The sequence below is a fragment of the Euprymna scolopes genome, chromosome 20 (genome assembly GCF_053919585.1).
Source record: "Euprymna scolopes isolate OS-2025 chromosome 20, ASM5391958v1, whole genome shotgun sequence".
Lineage (NCBI taxonomy): Eukaryota > Metazoa > Mollusca > Cephalopoda > Sepiida > Sepiolidae > Euprymna > Euprymna scolopes.
In genome coordinates, this window is record NC_136501.1 from 111282217 (window position 1) to 111297593 (window position 15377).

A 15377-nucleotide genomic window follows, 5' to 3' on the forward strand; every position below is an offset into this window, starting at 1 on the left:
AATATCAAAAGATTTATAAAGAATTGGAATCAGTAATTGTATTGGAATCGGAAATTTAATACAGAATCAGAAAAAATATTGGAACCATTCCATCATTAATAATATATATATGTGTGTCTGTGTGCATGCGTATGGGCGTGGCTGAGAGACTAAGGAATGAGAATGGAGAATTGTATGTTTAGCTTTCGATTCTAGCTGATGGCACCCAGGTCACATATATTTTTCTAGTTTTGATCTCACTACTATATATTAGGTACAATATAATCATCTATAGAGAATTGTCTCTATAGTAATAAATATGTAATCTGCCTGAATTAAAATATCATATTTATGCATATTTTATGACTGGGCAACGCCGGGTAGCCTGCTAGTATATTTTTAAGTTTACATGAGATTCGTGAGTATATGTCGAAAAAGAAAAAAAATATCCGTCGTTTGAAATTTCCTTTCATTTTGAACTGAGATTGAAATTCTATTGCGATTCTCTGAATGTTAGACTCCAAGAATTCATTCTAAAATTGTCCGCAAGGTTAAAGCACTAAGTAAAGTTCAGTTCTAAGCATCATTCTTCTGGATGTTGATGGTTCAAGTCTCACTGTAGGCAATACTAAGAATGCAATTGCGAATTACTTTAGACCTTTATCTGGTCTTGACTGACAGAACGAGAGCATGCTACCTGCATCGATTAAATAAAGAGTTTTGTTTAAAATACTATACAGATCCTGAAGAAGAACGTCTGGTGCTATCTAACGTACATACCACACACACATATGTAAATTAGATTAAAAAAAGTAAACCTTATATATAAGGTACTTTTTGGTTTGGATTTTAAATTGACAACTATTTTCTTTAATTGTAGATTTGATTACTCTCGGTTATTTTTTTAGTTCAGTTTGTGTTTTGTTTGGAAATTCATCACTATCATCGGTTTATTTTGTTATGTTTTTTTCTGTTAATAATTACTCGGGCTATGACAAGAGAATATGCTTTTCATTATTTTGACTCTGGAGTATATATCAGTTAATATCTTATACCTTTTATATTTTAGTTTCACGTACGGCCCAAAAGCGGCATCATTAAAAAAAAATTTAAAAAAACAAACTACATTGCGTTTTCGGTGATCGAGAGATTTTATTTATTAAAGGAGGATAGAAGATAACATACTACATACATTAAATTAGCGTCTCTATATACTAATTTCATGTTCGTAGTGTGTTATCTCTAGGGCTAGGACAAGAGAATATTCTTTTCATTATTTTGACTCTCGAGTATATATCAATTAATATCTTGTTTTTATATAGAACTAGCGGGGGGTACCTGGCGTTGACCGGGTGTTTAAAGGTGTGTGTGGTTTTAGGTAAATCAAAACACCCGGGTGTTTGTCTCGGGGGCGGGGGTTAAAATAAAATAAAAAGTTTTGGTAGGTAAGTATGGAGGATCGAACCCGAACCCTTGAGTCGAAGTTGGAAATTAAAGTGTAAAAAAAAAAAAGTGCGACGTTAACCACTGGGCCACCACGAAATAATAACGGAAACATGTTTGAATTTTTTTAAGTATTAAGAATTGGCAGGTGCCCGTACTTAATGAGGTCAACTTTGACTGCAGGGCAGTATTTTATTTACTGTGGGGCAGGATTTTTTTTTTTTTTTTGTTTCCCCAAGATGTTGTGAGGAAAACCAGCTCCCCATAAAAAGGGGATTGTCCAAATTGAATAGCAATTGTCTGATATAAGGAGAAACTCCACATTCATCAAAGCTGATTGATGTTTCCGGAAAAATGCCGCCAGAATTAGTTTCACTTTTATTATACGAAAAAGCTTAATGCACATGTGACGATCGAATAATGTTGAATATTTATCTTTTCAAAGTCGAGCAAATTAAATAGACAGGCGACCCCCGTTGTTAACTCGTAGATATTATGATTTCGATGTGATATAAAAAGTTTTAAGAAGAAGCGAGTCGACCGATCACTTATCGGAAAAAAGCTTTTCTCGGACATACACAAAAAGCGAACATACATTTTCGCTTTTATATTTAACTAGCGGGGGGGGGGGGTACCCGGCGATGCCCGGGTGTCTTGAGGTAAATCAAAACTCCGGGGGGGGGGGGGGGGGTTAAATAATAATAAAAAATGTTTTGGTAGGTGAGTATGAGATTCGAACCCGTACCCTTGAGTTGGAAATTAATGTGTGAAAAAAAAAAAGTGCAATGTTACCATTGGGCCACCGCGGCATACAGCGTAGACGTATTTGAATTTATTTATCTAACTATAACTATAAAAACAGGCGTGCGTAATAAAAGTTAACTTTGCTGCTTACATTTGACCTAATTAAGAAGGTCAAATAGAAGTCACGCAGCGTTAAGCGTCTGTTCTCGGCGCATTGTCGCGAACACGTCCATTTGAGTTTAGTTTCATTTTATTTATACTAAAAAGCCCAATCAACACACGAGAAACCAAAATAGCAATAATTTTGTAAAAATCGACGTAAATAAATCTATACGCTACGCGCTTTCCTAATTCCTAGATATTATGATATAGGACCTATATACACAGTTTTAAGCGATAGTAACGACTCCGGGAGCGCGTGCGAAAGAAACCTTTTGAAGACATACACGAAATGATCACACACATTTTGCCTTTTATATATATAGACTAGCGAGGTGTACCTGGCGTTGAGGTGTGTGTGGAAACTCCGGGGGTGGGGTGGAGGGTATAAAAAAAAAGTAAGTATGAGGATCGAACCCTTGAGGCAAAGTTGTAAATTAAAGTGTGAAAAAAAAAAAAAAATGCGACGTTAACGATTGCTCCACCGCGAGATGCTAACGGAAACACGTTTGAATTTATTTAATTACTTGGCTTTGGCAAGTGCCCGTTTTAATGAGTTAATGAGGTCAAGTTTGACTGCGGGAGTTTTATTTTCACAAGATGTTATAGGAAAAAGACTAACCCACATGCGGCGAGCGACAAATGTTGAATATTTATCTTCCCGAAATCGAGCAAATTAAATAGACAGGCGAGCTTCGTTGTTAACTGTGAGATATTACGATTTATATGTGATATAAAAAGTTTTAAAAAGTTGTTAGGCGAGCGACAGCTTCTCTGAAAGAAGCCTTTTGTAGACATACAGAAAAAGCGAACATGCATACATACATACATTTTCGCTTTTATATTTATAGATGATGTGGTTCTCGATTGATTAACTGTGTCTGACTGTTTCGGATATATACTCGAGAGTCAAAACAATGATAAGAATATTCTCTTGCCATCATCATGCGGTTTCAGTAGGACTGAATGACACAGTGTGCAATACGTCATAGATGTCATGGTTTAAAAAAATCCTTCCCACATAATACATTAAATTTCTTTCTTTAATGTATTTACATAATACATGTATAAAAACAAAATTGTTTCCCTGTTATAGACGAACAACATATTTCAATTTTGTGGTGATCCAGCCTATTTGCTGATCCAAGCGACTTCCGGTTTTGAAACTCATCGAAAGTAAACGGGGACATTCCAACCCATATCATCCAGCCCTGACCCGCCCCCCCCCCCACCTCCTCAGATTTTTTTCTTATGAACACCTCATAAAATGAAGGTAAAAGCTAAGAAATCTGCATTTTCAGCTATATTTGAATAAAGGAACCCATTTTTTTCAGAGGGTTGATTTCAGTCCAGTAATAAGAAATCGGTGTGCCATGGCGGTTTATTTTGGAACCCGGACGTTTTAATAGGATCTATAAAATATTTAATAAACATTCTTTAATAGGATTTTTTTGATTACAGATATTTATCTAAGAACACCCCCTAACACAAAGTACTTGTTTTTGAAATTTCCAAAAAATCGGCCCAGCTCTTTTGGGATCCATAGAGAAGGAACACACACACAAACACAAAGTGCCTTTTATATATAAGTAATAATTCATTTATTTTTGCTCCATTAATCTAATTTATTCAAATTTATTATTTTTAAAATAAAATTCTGTAAAAATTCTTCTGTATATAAACATTAATAAAAATAAAAATCAGTTTTTACAGTCATAGATGTCATGTTTTAAAAAATCCTTTCTACGTCATAGATTAAAACAAAAATATGTTTCTCGAATTTTAATCTATTTACATAATACATGTATAAAAACAAAAATTGTTTCCCAGTTATAGACGAACAACATAATTCAATTTTGTGGCATATTTGCTGATTCAAGCAACTTCCGGTTTTGAAACTTGTCCAAAGTAAACGGTATCACTTAATTTGAAAACCTTGCTAGATTCTGCTACCAAATGAAACCATGTTTTCGGCAACATCATCGGCAGTATTAAATGAGATTATTACATTGTTTGATTTTATTTAGACAATTTGTTCACTTTTCCATTTATTCAAACACTAGTAGGGACACCCGACGTTGTACGGGATTGAATTGATTGCCTGCTTTAGTTAGGAACCCACCACAGTGCACCAAGAGAAATCTTCATATGCTTCCTTGCAGTGATTCAGTCCATAATACAGTGTAGTTTACATTAAACTGGAGAGAACCTACTGTTCATTTTATAAATTATTTTTATATAATGGCTTGTTTAAAATACTAAGATCAAGTATCATGGTTCAATTGTACCCTAAAAGGGAACATTGTTGGGATTTGAATATCCCTGGAAATAAAGTTCAACTCTCACACATGAGTATGTGGGAACATGTCGATAAGTCCTTAATCCGAAATAAGACGAGGGCAATGTGTGAAGGAACACAACACAGTTATTAACAATTTAACAGTTTTAATGAGAAAGAAAATATGCACATATGTACAAAATAGAATAATACAGAACGACCAAATTAAGTGGATGGAAGTAAGAGAAGATAGTTAATTGTTGCGAAAACATATTCCGCTAGACTTATCTGAAGATGAGTCGTGTAACATTGTTGACAAGCGCTTCCTCGCTTCGTTCGTTCTGGCTCCTTTTCGTTGGTGATATCTCGGTTGCAATTCAAACAGGGCTAGCAGGTTCCGTCCTGAGTTGACTGCCACTCACGCTGGTTGAAAAGCAATTGGAAAACTGGCAGAGCTTCCGTCGAGGGTGTGTGATCCGCACATCCGGATGAGATGAAAAAGAGGCCGCGAAGGGCACGAGCAGGGGTTTTATAAAGCCCCTCATGTGACTCCCAGAGGTGTGGGGATGGCTTCCCTAATCCACGGGCTGACAGGGGTTAAAGCAAATCTAATCAGCAGGAGCTGTACACAAATTAATTCCAATAACATTCATTTCAAACGCGCCCCTGTCTTATCAAAGAATTTACTGTTGATTGTATATGCCAGGCCTTTCTGTTTGTGCAGTGATAAAACTTTTGAAATGCACTTGTGATGTTAGGTTGTAAAACGGTGTTAACTGTAGTCAAAATCAGACTGTTCCTTCTTTAATAGGACTTTTTTTTCATTATTGATACTTAGCTAAGAACACTCACTAATACAAAGTACTTGTTTTTGAAATTTCAAAAAAATCGCCCCAGCTGTTTAGGGATCCACACGGAACGAACACACACACAAAGTGACCTTTATATATAAATAATAATTCATTTATTCATTTTTTGTTCCGTTAATCTAATTTATTCAAATTTATTATCTTTAAAAAAAAAAAAAAAAATTCTGTAAAAATATTTCTGTAGAAATTAAGTTATTTAAAAGATATCAAAACCATAAATATATTTATTGAAAATAAGAATCAGTTTTCAGATATTCTCATGGTTTGAATTATATTTTTGTCGGGGTGTTCAGATAAGGGAAGATTGTTTATTGCAGACAGGTTTCAAAACTGAGAGAACCTTGGATAAATAAATATGCTGAATTGCTTGAAATTTTAATTGCTGTCTTTTTCTTAAAGAAAAAAAAATGACAAACGTCAACATAAATCATCTTCAGAAGTCTTTAAAGAAAAACAAAACGTTTATGAACAAAAAAGTTTCAGTTTTCATTTTTTCTATATATATATATATATATATAATAGACTTTTTTGTTTGTCGAACTAAAGACTGTTTTTCTAACAGAAAAAAAATGATAGACCTCAAAATAAATCATCTTGAGAACGTCTTTAAAGAAAGATGAAACGTTTATAAACAAAAAAAAAACATTTTCATTTTTTTTTTTCTTCCAAATATATATATATTCTAGGAGACAAAAAGAATTTATGCAGTTTATAACTTTAGATTTTTTTTTTATATATATAAAAAACATTGCAGAGTAAATTTGTAAAATCGTTTCCAAAGAAGCTTAATAGAGGAGAGACAATCAATACAAGTAAGAACACAAAAAAAAATAGACGTTTTTTTTCTTTGTCAAATTGAAGATTGTTTTTCTTACAGAAAAAAAAATGATAGACGTTAAAATAAATCATCTTGAGAACGTCTTTAAAGAAAAACAAAACGTTTATGAACAAAATAAGTTTCAGTTTTTGTCTTTTTCATATATATATATATATATATATAAATATTCTATGTCATAAAAAGGATTTGTATAGTTTATAACTAGATATTTTTAATATGAAAAACACTTGAGACCGAATTTCTGAAATCATTTGCGAAGAAGCTTAATAAAGGGGAGACAATCAAGTATGAACACAAAAAAAACTGAAGACTGCTTGCTTTACCTCGCTGATGACAGCTGAAGACGAAAATTGATTCCAGTTTTCAGTTTCTGGACGGTCAGCAGGAACTCTGACAGTATCACTGAAGGTACCCGTTCTCCCGTGTGGACTAGTACATGTCTGAACAGTGCTTCCTGGAGTCACAGAGTAACTGGACGTGGTTACTGGAGGTGGCTGATGTGCTGTAAGAAAAAAAAATAGAATTAATCAGGATATAATATTCTTTTTAGTCTCGTAAATATTCTTCAAAAATTAATTAGTTTACCATTAGTATGATTTCAAATTAAACTACTTTCATATAATATAGTACGAGCTAGTATGAGGCAGTATAGTTCTAGCTAGTACGAGGCAGTATAGTTCTGGCTAGTACGAGGCAGTATAGTTCTGGCTAGTACGAGGCAGTATAGTTCTGGCTAGTACGAGGCAGTATAGTTCTGGCTAGTACGAGGCAGTATAGTTCTGGCTAGTACGAGGCAGTATAGTTCTGGCTAGTACGAGGCAGTATAGTTCTGGCTAGTACGAGGCAGTATAGTTCTGGCTAGTACGAGGCAGTATAGTTCTGGCTAGTACGAGGCAGTATAGTTCTGGCTAGTACGAGGCAGTATAGTTCTGGCTAGCACGAGGCAGTATAGTTCTGGCTAGCACGAGGCAGTATAGTTCTGGCTAGCACGAGGCAGTATAGTTCTGGCTAGTACGAGGCAGTATAGTTCTGGCTAGTACGAGGCAGTATAGTTCTGGCTAGTACGAGGCAGTATAGTTCTGGCTAGTACGAGGCAGTATAGTTCTGGCTAGTACGAGGCAGTATAGTTCTGGCTAGCACGAGGCAGTATAGTTCTGGCTAGCACGAGGCAGTATAGTTCTGGCTAGTACGAGGCAGTATAGTTCTGGCTAGTACGAGGCAGTATAGTTCTGGCTAGTACGAGGCAGTATAGTTCTGGCTAGTACGAGGCAGTATAGTTCTGGCTAGTACGAGGCAGTATAGTTCTGGCTAGTACGAGGCAGTATAGTTCTGGCTAGTACGAGGCAGTATAGTTCTGGCTAGTACGAGGCAGTATAGTTCTGGCTAGTACGAGGCAGTATAGTTCTGGCTAGTACGAGGCAGTATAGTTCTAGCTAGTACGAGGCAGTATAGTTCTAGCTAGTATGAGGCAGTATAGTACTAGCTAGTACAAGGCAGTATAGTTCTGGCTAGTACGAGGCAGTATAGTTCTAGCTAGTACGAGGCAGTATAGTTCTAGCTAATACGAGGCAGTATAGTTCTAGCTAGTACGAGGCAGTATAGTTCTAGCTTGTATGAGGCAGTATACACTGCATATCAAAATATGAGTTTACATTTTTTTTTAAATATTTAAGGAACGAGTGAATAAAAATTCATGAAATTTTGAGAAAGTGCTATTCAGCTACTCCATCGGAAAAGTATGTCATTAAGTAACATCCACGCAATAATAACATTTCAAATCTGGAAGAACTTTTTACAAAAATTCAAGAGTAGTTGGATGTCCTTTCACCAGCATACTGCCACAGACTAATTCAAGGAATGCCCAAAAAATGGCAGGCTGTAAAATTGCAGAAGGGCTATGCTACTAAATATTGACTAGTTCATGGTGTTCCTGTTGTATTTGTGTTGCATTAATATTCTAAACTTAAATAACAATTTTCCATTGTGCAGAGTTTCTTTTTGCCTTTTCGATTTGAAGTTATTTTGAATTGATGTGAACACTAAGATTCTTCAATTAAAAGTCAAATATGAACAGGTAAAATTATAAAAGAATAAAAGGCAAATCAAATGAGGTATAGGTTGTTCAAACTGTTACATTAAATTTTGCTTAAATTCGCAGTTTTTGAAAAAAATGACAAGTGCAGACTTTCTTTTGGCGCCACTTATATATATTATTTTCAAATTAAATTTACAATTCAAATATTAATATTAACAATACAAAGTTTCTTTGAATAGACTTCGTAGCCTCGTAGGAGATGTCCTTTTCTCTTCCCTGCAACCTCTATCTCACAGAAGAGATATTGCGAGTTTGTCTCTGATGTATTGTTATTTTCATGGAAAGTATTCGACTGAGCTTCAATCTATGGTCCCCCCTCGCCAAACTTTCGCAAGAAACACTCGTCTATCTGAAAACACTATCAATAATTCCCCCCACTCTTTATCTGTGCCTAAACATAAACTTAGATTCCATGAACAAAGCTTCTTTCTTAGAACTTCACGCCTGTGGAATTGTCTTCCGTTTTCCTGCTTTCCGGCTGACTACAATATGGTTGTGTTCAAGTCTAACGTAAATAAGTTCTTGATGAGCCGTTCCATATAAGTTATCAAATTTACCGAATTTTCATTACTAATGATTACTATAGTGTCCAATTTCTACTGTACACTCTTTAATCCTTATCCTTGAGTGGCCTCTTGGCCTTGATAATGTGGTGATGCCTATGTAAAAAAAAAAAAGCTCAATAGTGAAATACTAGTGTTATAAATTTATCTAATATTTTACCACTTGATTCTTCACTGGAAACAGTTTGTTCAAAGTTTATTTATTGACTACTAGCAGGCAGCCTGATGTTGCCCGATTGTAAAATGCGCATAAATATTATATTTTTTTTTTTTTTTTTTTTTTTTTTTTTTTTTTTAATTACATTTTCACCCCAAACAAGGCAAATTGCCACTTTGGTGTAGGGGGCTACTATCAGGGGGCAACAACTACTGGGGTACTATGTAGGGATTTGGGCAGCAAGGTGTCGGTTCACGTTACACTTGAACTTCTGCACGTCAGTACTGTTGGGGAAGCAGGGACCTGGAATGGAATTCCAGAGTCTAGCGGTTCTGGGGAAGAAACTATTGGAGTAAAAAGATCTTTTACATCTAGGGATCTCTACAGTGTGGGGGTGGGATTTAGCTGCTTGTCGGGTTTGTCGAGGGTGCTCACGTCGTGGGGGCACAAGTGATTGCAGTTCGTCAGAGCATTCACCACTAAAATACTTGTAGAAAAGGCAGAGGGATGCAACATTTCGTCGATGGGACAGAGGCTGAAGCTTAGATGCCAGTTCAGGGCCTATCAGGTTTGCGACTCTCTTTTGAACCTTGTCAAGGAGCGAGAGACTAGTAGCAGATGCACCAGCCCAGATGAGGCAGCAATAATCCATACATGGGCGAATGGTGGCCTTATAGAGGTACAGGATACTTTCGGGTGTTAGAAGTTTTCTAGCATGGTAGAGGGAGCATGCAGAATTCTTATTTATTACAAACAGAAATACCATAGGAATTAAATGTAAAGTAAAATTCTTTAAAACTAAAAAGGAGTTAAATATAAAAAAAACTGAAAGAAACTGAGACTAGTGCATGCTAGTATTATGTTTTGTCTAAGCAGTTCACTTTTATTAAATAAAAAGTAAATACTTGAGCTGAGATTGAAACGTAAAAACAGTGAGTAAAGAATGATAACCATTAGGCCAGCTTGCCACGATCTATAAAAAGTGTTTACAAGCTTACTTATTCTTCACCTAAGTAATCTGTAATATGAACAATTCACACACGCACATTCGTGAAACAGTTGACAAACAGATAAAAATCCGATAACATACAGGTATCAATTTTAAAATTTTAAAGACCTTAGCAGCCCTTTTATTCTGGATGAAAACGAATTAAATTCTTTCCACATGTCTTAATAGCCTATATACCAAATTTCAATTCTGTAGATCAAAAATTCGTTAAGTATATAGGTTGAGAATTGTCCTTATACATATAGTCTCACTTCTATAGATATACTAGCATACCACTCGGCATTGCCTAGTCATAAAATATGCATAAATATTATTTATCTTTTATATCTAGATTATGTATATACATGGTTTGCTGTTTATATTGATATTTATATATTCAGCTCACTCTCAATTCTTTGGCCCTGGATATGACCTTAAACTATATCCGAATATAACATGCACTATCGTATTAATATATAGATTATTATTTTTATGCATATTATTATTATTTTGTAACTAGTATTATGTATCGATTTTTATCTTTGTATTTTTATAAGTATTATTATTATTCATGCTAGTGGGATCTGTGGAAATTCCACTGAGGACTCATTCACATGTAATATATTGATGTTGGCATTCTGTAGATGTTAAGTGTAAATGGAGATGCTCTGATATTATTGTAGCTTTTTTGTTAAACTGGAAAAGTATTTATCTAAGCTAGCACGAACGTCCGGTAAAGCCCAATCGTAAAGTACGCTTAAATATGATATTTTAATTCTTGCAGATTTTTTATATATTATTATAGAGTTAATGTTCTATCGATTTTTATATATTATAAAGTTGCAATTTCAAAAATAAAAAAAATATATCCATGTGACTTAGGTGCATTAGCTTGAATCCAAACCGAAATAAAAACATAACTTGAGTTCCTTCAGCCATAATCGAAACCAAAACTTATGAAGAATTCTTGGTAAAATTATTAATGAAAAAAAGATTATTGGAGTGCTATCAGTTATAACCGAAACCAAAACTTATGAAGAATTCTTGATAAAATTATTTATAAAAAAAATAGATTACGGAAATGCCATCAGTTATAATCGAAACCAAAATCAAAACTTATGAAGAATTCTTGGTAAAATTATTCATGACAAGAAATGGAAGTACATAACAATTAAATGACCCGGATGTAGGCGTGGCACAGAAAACAACATACACGCTATTGTATTAATTTATAGATTATTATTTTTATTCATATTATTATCTTGTAACTAGTATTACATATCGATTTTTATCTTTGTAGGAAAACGTAAAACAGTGTAAAACTGTTTGAGGAATAAATTTTTCTAGGATGTATATTCTTCTAATATAATAATTTGGTCAAAAGTTTTGCAAATAAACCATAAAAAAAACCTGAGTAGTAAACCATGATTATTAAAATGATAATTAACACCATTTTCAAGTAAAAAAAAAAAAAAAAAATGTTCGGATTTTTATCATTCATAGGTAAAAAAAAACAAAAAAAAACACAGTACCATCTCAGCCACATCATTTTTGTTTTTTGTCTCATATTAGGGCACAGGTGAAAAATTTTTAAATCTGATAAACTTTTTGAGTAAATGTGATGCCATTTTAAGTCCAAAAATCTCTGGTCCTGGATATGACCTTAAACTTTTATCTGATGGTGAGGCCCCAGTTTGCGGGCTCTGGGAAGTGTGGAGCCATCCCTTAATTGCCATTGCTCCCAGGTCCATTCTAACCCAGAGTGGTAGTACCTATTAGGGTCCCAACTATGGGTTAAATAGAAACTAACTTGAAAAAAAACAAATATATTCTATTAAAAAATTTTTCTTCAAAATCACTGGATTCAACATTAAATAACCCGAAAAACAAAAACAACCAACAAACGTCAATTCTTTGAAGTTCACACGTTTTAATTTCTGTTTAGTCTTTAAATGTAGTTCAGTGTGTTCCACATGAGCCAGGGTGCTTTTGAACAAGGAGGGAGGGTCCTAAGTCAATAGAAGAGGCGTATTCTCTAGCCATCTGGTCCACAGCAGTAGGGTAGTGATGTTGGCGCAGTGATTAATGACACAGACTAACAATCTGGATGTGTCAAGTTCGAATTCAGTTTGTTCCAGAGAAACACGTTCACTTAAGTTGGTCCCTCGTCTAAGTAATCAATGTATTTCTATAAAGAATTCTAACTCGAAATCTTACCTAAGGGCTATCCTTCTCATGTAAGTAAGAAGACGGACCAGATGATAATAAGAAAAACAATAACAATCCGACCGAAACTTTTTTCATTAGCTGCCTCAAATCTTCAGAATCACAGTTGGCAGCAGGTGCAATTTGCTGAATGTATGTCGATCTAAGTCATCCTATGCTCATGCGCCCATACCATGGGTTGGTTGGTTGGTTGGTTGGTTGGTTGTTTTACGGCATATCAACCCTTTTCAGGTTATTTAATACCGAATCCAAAGATTTTGAAGAAAATTTTTTTAATAGAATATATTTGTTGTTTTCAAGTCGGTTTCTATTTAACCCATAGTTTTTTTTTTTTTTTTTTTTTACACAGTGATCACCACTTATCAAGGCCTGGAAGCCACTCAGGGATAAGGGTTACATTACGTTAGTGTGGAGATTTGATGAAATGTTTACTTAAGGGGGCGGTTCATTAGGAATTTGTTAACGTTGGACTTGAACACATCCAAGTTGTAGTCAGGTGGGAAGCAGGCAGACGGAACAGAGTTCCACAGGCGTGCAGTTCTAAGAAAGAACTTTGTTCATGGAATCCGCGTTTTGATTTAGGCACAGATATAGAGTGGGGGAAATTTTTCACAGTGGATTCAGCTAGATGGGTGTTTTTCGTGAAAGATTGGCGAGGGGGGACCAAAGATTGGAGATCAGACGAGCACCTACCATGGAAATAACGATAAAACAAGGATAGGCTCGCAACGTCTCTTCTGTGGGAGAGAGGTTGCAGGGTAGAGAAAAGGGCATCCCCCACTAAGCCACAAAGTCTATTTTGTACTCTGTCAAGGCAGGATAGGCTGTTTTTAGCAGCTCCTGCCCAGATATGGCAGCAGTATTCCATCCTTGGACGTACTTGGCTTTTATATAGATAGAGAATTGCATCAGTAGTGAGATATCTTCTGGAGCGGTAGAAGGATCCCACCATCTTTCCAGCGACCTTGGCAACAGACTTGATGTACGTGTTCAATTTCAGATCAGGAGTAAAGGTCAAACCCAGAAGCTTGTCAAAACACGGGGCCTCACCCAGACGAGAGCCATCCATCACAATTGATGCCAGCTGGGGATCAGAGCGTTGATGATGTAAGGATAGGAGTTGGGACCCTAACAGGTACTACCACTCCGGGTCAGAGTGGACCTGGGAGCAATGACAATTAAAGGGTGGCTGCACACTCCTCAAAACCCACAAGCTGGGGCCTGATCACTGGATATAGTTTAAGGTCATATCCAGGACCGCTGTGGGGTTCACAGCAATACATTTCTTACCAGCTCTGGCAGTAACTGGTAAACGGTAGATGATGGTAGTAGATATGGCAGGTAGGATGCCATAAAGTTGCTGCTTCGTAGGATGATCTTGCTAAGATATATCTAACACTGTTCGAAGGAGTCAAAGCCAAAAACCTTGAGGCAGTCGTGCACTTTGTAGATTTCTCCAAAGCGTTTGACACAGTACGTATAGGAAAAATGGCCAGCATTTTAAAGGCATATAGCATTTCAATGAGAAAAAAGAATTCAAACGATACGGATAATCAACCTTCAATTCAAAAATTAATTTTTGTAAAAATTACTTCAAATCTTTATTCATGACATTTGCTTTAACAGATTATTACCCCCCCCCACCAAGGAGGTTATGCTTTTGGCCAAGTTTATATGTTAGTTTTTTATAAAGCTTAGCATTAACATCACTTGACCAATAGCCATCAAACTTGAGCAAAATATCAGTCATGATTTAACTCAGAATTGATTTAATTCTGAGATATCTAAGTCAACAATCAAGGTCGTAGAAAAGGTAAAATATACATTTGGTTCATCATAGAGACGTGCTACTTGGCCCATATTGTAGCCAATGAAGTCTTGCGTCTTATATGACCTTAATCATTGACCATGAAAAGTTCAGTCCTGGTAAAAAATTTTATGGAATTGCAACCTACAATTTTTTTCAAAGTTTGATGTTCTCATAATATGATTAAGAAATATTAGCTAAAACGTGAACAAAATGATTTCTAAAAAAATGTCAAAGAACAAAAGCATCTCTAAATTTCAAAGTTGATTTTGTACTCTGAAAAGGCAGGAAACGGTGTCCTGAGCAGTATTGGATAAGAATAATAGAGCAGAGAAAGACTAGCAAATTCTCTTCTATGAGAAATAGGCAGTAGAGAAAAGAAGAGAACATAGTTCGCTAGATTTTGAAGTCTGTTTTGTACCCTGAAAAGGTGTCCTGAGTGGCACATCCTGTCAGTAGTGGATAACAATAGAGCAGAGAAAGACTAGCAAATTCCTTTCTTTAAGAAATAGGCAGTAGGGAAGCGAAAAGGACATCATTTGCTAGATTTCGAAGTTGGTTTTGTACTTTGAAAAGGCAGGAAAGAGTGTTCTAAGCAGCACCTCAACTCTCAAGTACCTGCCGTGCCATATTGAGTGAGGATGTGATGAAAATTGCAGAGATGAAGATGCTGGTCGAAATTCAGGTTATTGATTTGCAACGATGCTGCGAGTTGTACATTAGGGGAGAGGGGGGGGCTCTGAAGAATTATTAGCGATTCATCCACCATAAATATCGTGCAGGTAAAACAAAGCTGAAGGGAAACCAAAAGCAACTGCCAACCTGTCAGCCGTTATTAGTGAATTTGGCCACGAAGACCCGCAAACTGCCAACAATCATCTTTCGGCAAATCCTGTGCAGACACACAGTCATTCGATATTGGTTTTCCCTTTGTCGTTTCTTCGATCGACTTTTTCTCGCTTATTCATTCTTTAAATCATTTCATTCTTCGTACTCTTCCTTCTTCTCTTCCCCCTCTTCCTCACGTTTTATTTCCTTTTAAAATCCTCCTCCTTCTCGTTTCTCCTCCTCCTACTTCCTTTCATTTTCTTACCATCCCTTTTTCCATCCAACTTCGTTTTCCTTCCCCTTGTTCTCTTCCCTTTCTATCCTCCTCCTTCCTGCCCTTGTTCCTCCTTTTGCCATAAACTGATGGTCTCAGTTTTCCTCCCTTTTCTGTCCTCTTCATAGT

General features: G+C 35.7%; 1 protein-coding gene across 6 annotated transcripts in view; it reads right to left on the reverse strand.

Moving 5' to 3' along the window:
- LOC145241561 (mitogen-activated protein kinase kinase kinase 7-like) overlaps nt 1–15377 on the reverse strand; it is a 621914-nt gene that overhangs the window by 214012 nt on the left and 392525 nt on the right. For all 6 annotated transcript variants that reach the window (XM_080104629.1, XM_080104627.1, XM_080104631.1 and 3 more), the window contains exon 10: nt 6634–6812. In XM_080104629.1, the coding sequence (XP_079960755.1) occupies nt 6634–6812 (179 nt within the window). The remainder of the gene's footprint in view (nt 1–6633; nt 6813–15377) is intronic.